Source organism: Danio rerio, chromosome 14, assembly GCF_049306965.1.
Source record: "Danio rerio strain Tuebingen ecotype United States chromosome 14, GRCz12tu, whole genome shotgun sequence".
Classification (NCBI taxonomy): Eukaryota; Metazoa; Chordata; class Actinopteri; order Cypriniformes; family Danionidae; genus Danio; species Danio rerio.
In genome coordinates, this window is record NC_133189.1 from 24493835 (window position 1) to 24499582 (window position 5748).

Sequence of the window (5748 nt, forward strand, 5' to 3'; positions counted from 1 at the left end):
ATTCATCATGCAGAGACCTCAGCACTGTTAAATGGTATTTCTCTGGCAACACTAGTTGAACTTTCTCTTTTCCACTTTGGTTTTTGGTGACTCTGTACAACAGATTATTTCGAATGACAAGTTTGGGACCTTGGCGTTGCAGGAGAGTGAGGGTAGGATCAGAACCTTTTATAGGGGTGAGTGGCTTGTTTCGTGCAATGTCTTGTTTTACTTTGCCAATAACAGGATCCTGTTCTTGTGACAATTTTAGGTCAGCATGAGTCAACTGTTCTAGGTGACAAACATCAAGCAACGCAGGACAAGAGTAAACAGTGGGGATGCTACCAGGTGAAACACCTAACTGGTCTATCAGTCTGGACTTTTCATCACTCCAAGACAAGTTGGACAACTGACAAATAGCTTTTACTCCAGACTGTGGAATTTCAGTCCAAGAAAAGGAAGTGGCAGGTTCCGCAGGATAACGGGAAAGCACGTCAGCATCAATGTTGTGTTTGCCTGGCTTATACTGCAGGCTGAAGTTATATGTGGCCAAGGCTGCTAGCCATCTATGACCAGTTGCATTCAACTTTGCACTTGTCAGTACGTAAGTTAGAGGATTGTTATCAGTTCTCACAACAAATGGAACTCCATACAGGTAATCGTGAAACTTGTCTACAACAGCCCACTTTAATGCAAGGAACTCTAGCTGGTGTATGTGATATCTCTGTTCTGAAGCACTCAACTTTCTGCTAGCAAAAGCAACAGGTCGAAGTCCATCAGAGTGTTCTTGATTCAGCACAGCACCAATGCCGCTCAGACTTGCATCAATGTGGAGTACGTACGGTAGGGATGGATCAGCAAAGGCAAGTACAGGTGCCTGAGTTAAACACTTGATTATCTCTTGAAAAGCTTGTTTACATGCGTTGTCCCAACGCTCACCAAATTGATCAGTCTCCTTGAAGTACTTCTTTCCTTCCACCTTACTCTTTCCTTTTGCAGGTGGGTAACCTTTCGTTAACTCTGTCAAAGGTCTTACAATGGAGGAGTAATTCTTAACGAAACGGCGATAAAATCCACAAAATCCAAGGAAAGATCTTAAAGATTTTAGGTCAGTAGGCTCTTTCCACTGAGTCACCGCAGCTACTTTCTCGGGGTCTGGAGCTATTCCTGCAGCAGAAACAATGTGTCCCACATACTTGACTTTTGGCTGACAGAACTGGCACTTGTCGATAGACACTTTCAGCCCCCATTCCTCCAAACGGTCGAGGACTTTCATCAATCGCTCCTCATGCTCTTCCAGTGTACTTCCAAAGACAATGAGGTCATCAAGATAGACAATCACTTGTAATAGATGCATATCTCCAACCACTTTCTCCATTAATCTTTGAAACGTCGCTGGGGCCCCAGTGATTCCTTGTGGCATACGTTGAAACTGGTAGAACCCCAGTGGGCAAATGAATGCAGTTTTTTCTTTGTCTTCCTCAGACATCGCAATTTGGTAATAGCCGCTTCGCAAATCCAAAACTGAAAACCATTTGCTTCCCGCTAGGCAGTCTAATGCATCATCAATGCGAGGGGTGACATATTGATCAGGTGTAGTGCGACTGTTTAGAGTCCGGTAATCAATGCACATTCTCACAGCACCACTCTTTTTGCGCACTATTACTATAGGCGATGCATATGGGCTTCTGGACTCCTCAATGATACCAGCAGCTAGAAGATCTTTCAGATGCCTTCTGACATCATCGATATCGGCTGGGGCAATGCGCCTTGAACGCTCTCTGAATGGGTGAGGATCATGCAGTCTAATTTGATGGGTGACTCCTTTAGCCAAGCCAACATCCCATTCCTGTGTCGAAAACACATTCTTTCGCTCAGCCAGCTTCAAGCGTAATCTTTTCTCCCAAGCTGTAGGTATGTTCGAATCACCAAAGTTAAACACGTCAGGATTAATCTGATCGTTAGACTCTGTAACTCCATGAGCAACAATGACTGTATCTGTAGGGAATATTTGAGCAACTACAGTCCCTGGAGGAACTGAGAGTTCTTTGCTGGTCTCATTTTGAATCAAAATCCTGAAATTGTTTACATCTACTGCTGATGAAGGAAGAACGACAGGGGAAACAAGCAGTCCAGCAGGAAGGGAATCAACAGGAGAGGTTTCAATGAGAAAGATGTCTCTTCTCAAAGGTTTTTCAGACTCAATTTTGCATGAAGCATATCGCTCACCTTGTGATGGGACATTAAGCATACCTGGGCCTTTCCATCTCACTTGGCCCTCAGGTTGGTCGACAGCAAAAGATGTGGTGTCCAGGTGTGTTTGTATTCTGAGTGAGTGGGCACTGCGTGTGATATTAGTACCTTCACCATTTGTCATTCGCTGGAAGAAGCTAGCATTGGTTCCGATGATTAATGGAAACTGCTGTGGTCCTTTAGGGGCTGGGCAGACTAAAGCAAGGATAGTGACTGTTTCTTCTGCACCAGTAAGAGCAACAGGGAATGTGACATCAACTACAATGTATCCTTTATAGGGATAATTGGATGAACTTAGGCCCCAGATGGATAGGCCAGAAAAAGGAAGTATGGGCACATTTGACAGGTGTTCAGAATACCAGGAGTCGAAAACAATAGTGACTTGAGATCCGCTATCCCAAAGAGCATAGCATGGATGTCCTCCTACTTTCACAGCAATGGTAGACGCTGGTCCAACTAAACCCTTGGGAAGACCCTTTGGCTCACAGCTGTGTATCTGGCTCTTTTTGGCAAAACAAGCTCTATCTTCAGCATGGCTGTTCGGATTACTCTTTGTTCCTTTAGCCCTTTTTAAGGAACGTACTAGCTTGTTGATTACAAGAGTGGCATTTTCAGGGGCTTTACATTTAGTTGCGAGGTGTCCCTCTTCACCACATCGGTAACAAAAGTAGTCAGCTTTGGGTTTTGAAAGCTGGTGTTGCGATGAACTTGAAACAGGGGTTTGTGGTAACTGGGCATGGCTTGTTGAATTACTTTGACCAACACTCATTATAGCTAACTGTTGTTGTAACTGCTGTACTTGTTTTTTCAACACCTGAACCTCAGTCTCTTAGACTTCCTTTGAGTCTGTGGGGCTTAATTTGCGTGGTTTCACTCTGTTCTCGATCATCATGGATGAAGCAATATTTGAACGATCAGTTTTTATCTAAGCCCTCAATTCTTGAATTTCTGCTTTAAGTTCATGTACAACAGTGGGACAAATGCTTTCTTCCTGCAAGTGTATGGGCTTTGCAGTAGCAGTTATCTTGCGTCGAGTGGCTTCTATCTCCTCAGCCTCACGAACCTCATTTAACAGACTCAGGAAAGTTGGTGGATTTTCTTTCCGCTCCCTTAATCGCAACTGCAATAGCATCATGTCGGATTCAACAGCTCCTCGAATCAATTGCTCTACTCTAGCCTTATCAGCATTCGCAGAAGTCAGTCCCCCTTTTTGGATGACTTTAGTCAGTGATTTCTCCATTCTTCTCAGAAAAGCAGAAAGTGACTCACCAGGACACTGTCTAAGAAGCCGAAAAGCAAAGTATAAGTCTTCTCCAGACTCAGAAGATCCAAAAGTACTTTCCAGAGCTTCCACATATTTCAACGCTTCAGCATCAGGACACGACATACGGACAGCTTTAATGATTTCCAGGGCTGGTCCCTTTAAACTTTCCACAATTCTTCTCCGTTTCTCCTTTTCAGAGCACTCACATTCAGATATCATCAACTTAGCTTGTTCAATCCAGTGATCCATAGTTTCTTCTCCTACAGGGGTTGGAACAATACCAGAGAAGGTACGTAAACGACGGTAGGCACTTCCATCACTCGATGGTCTTACTGTTTTTTCAAGAATTTCACCCACTGCACGAATTATTGACTCAGGTGAACTGGGATTTGCATTCTGTGGAGAAAATAGAGCATGTACATCAGTCATAGACTTGCCTTCATCCTTCAGAAACTTGGAGAGCTTGTCAGCAAACTCTGCTGGAGCAACATGAGCTGATTCTCTTTCCGTAGCTAAGATAATCATCCAGGCTTCCTCACCATCTGTAGGATGCAATTCCTCAGGGCAATTAGTGGGATCTACAACTTCTCTGCATTCACACAGCACTAACAGAGTTGTCGGAGTGGCTCCACATTTTGAGTCTCGAACCCGTACTCGTCCAAAAAGCTTCACACTCTCGGCCACTTTTTCAATGCAAGCAGTCTCAGTGTTTTGTGGTACTCCTGTCAGCAACAACGCATGAGCTGGGTCGATTACTGCTTCTCTGCACCACTCAAGAAGTTCACTCTGCAGTTGTGGGTCACTTCTGAAAGACATTTCTCAATAATAATCAGTTAGTTACAGGATGGTGTCAGTTTTTCCTCTTCAGTGTTCTTAACGTGTATTAAGGTGTTTAATTTACTCTTCTTAGGGTATCAGGAAAAGGTGAGAGTGTATCCCGGACGAGCCCCCAATTTGTGTAGCGCCCCCTGCCCTCTTAGGCTTTGTCCTGACCTAAGCTCTATAGGGTGGAGCACCGGATTCCTACAGTTTAGCCTCTCGACTATTATTTCACTCCCCCTAATCAGATACCACTTTTAGAGAACTTCACTGAATAAGTAAGCAAAACAAATTAAGTTATAAACAAATAGAAATTTATTTATAAACAAAATAAAAATAAAGATGAGTATAGAGGTATTTGTTATTTATAAAGGTGATATTATAGGTATAAATATAATTATAATCAATACACAATAGATAAAACACTAATTGCAAAGAGAAACAGTTATTAACCTTCAATAAACACACAGTATGAGTATCCAACAACTGGACCCCAATCACTTAAGCAATAAGCATTTTACACTTTTGTGACTTGATGCACTTTTTAGACGCTCCCTTACTAAAACTGTAAATTCACCCTTGAATGATTTAGATTACTCACAATTATTTAGTGCACTCGTATCTCAGATTATAGAATCTCAAAGCAAATATTCTCTAAATAAATGTAAAAATAACACCTTTTTCTCTTTTTTGTAAACGTTAACAGAAAATGAACACTTTTGCAACACTGAAATATTGAAAGTGGGCCCACTCTCACACACACACACACACACATACAGTCTCACCCACCCTCGATGCAGGCCTGTTATGTTGCTCGGGTGCGTAGTGGCCTTTGAAACTGCAAAATGGCCTCTTCACTCTTAAAAGAGCAAAAAGAAAACACTGTAAATGTACCTGGCTTTCCTGCAGCCGTCACGATCGTCGTCCGTCCCGCGATCGATGTCCTCCACCGCGAACCGTCCGTCCGATGCAGCGTCAGCACACAGCATGAACCCTCCCGCCGATGCAATGAATCTGTCCTCCTGAACGAGCTTTCACTCTCTTAACAGTTCACTCGCTAAAACACTGCGTCAGTCTAGTGTAGCATTGACTGCTAAAACACGAGGATATGGTCTCACACGAGCTTCAATGTCTTCAGCTCGCAAACGGTCTCAATATACTCGCAATTATAACACTTATTGCATACACTAAGGTTCTTAAACAACTTTAGAACACTTTAAATCAACTATAAACTTACAATAATCACAGGATTAGTTTTCTGATATGCATACATTTACAAAAACAAAACAAACAAACAAACAAACAAACATAAAAAAAAAAAACCAAACACCCCAAGCCCAGCCTGTAAGTATACACTACAGTGATAATCAAAACAACTTTTAGTTACAATACATTGCTTTGGGGGGAAGAATTCCCCATGAAGTAACAAAAGA

General features: G+C 42.6%; 1 protein-coding gene across 1 annotated transcript; it reads right to left on the minus strand.

The window, feature by feature from the left end:
* Nucleotides 1-3157: 3157 nt before the first annotated feature.
* Nucleotides 3158-4312, minus strand: LOC101884552 (paraneoplastic antigen Ma1 homolog). The gene has a single exon (XM_021481313.3). The coding sequence runs from the start codon at nucleotides 4310-4312 to the stop codon at nucleotides 3158-3160; it is 1155 nt and encodes a 384-aa protein (XP_021336988.3).
* Between the last annotated feature and the right edge of the window lie 1436 nt (nucleotides 4313-5748).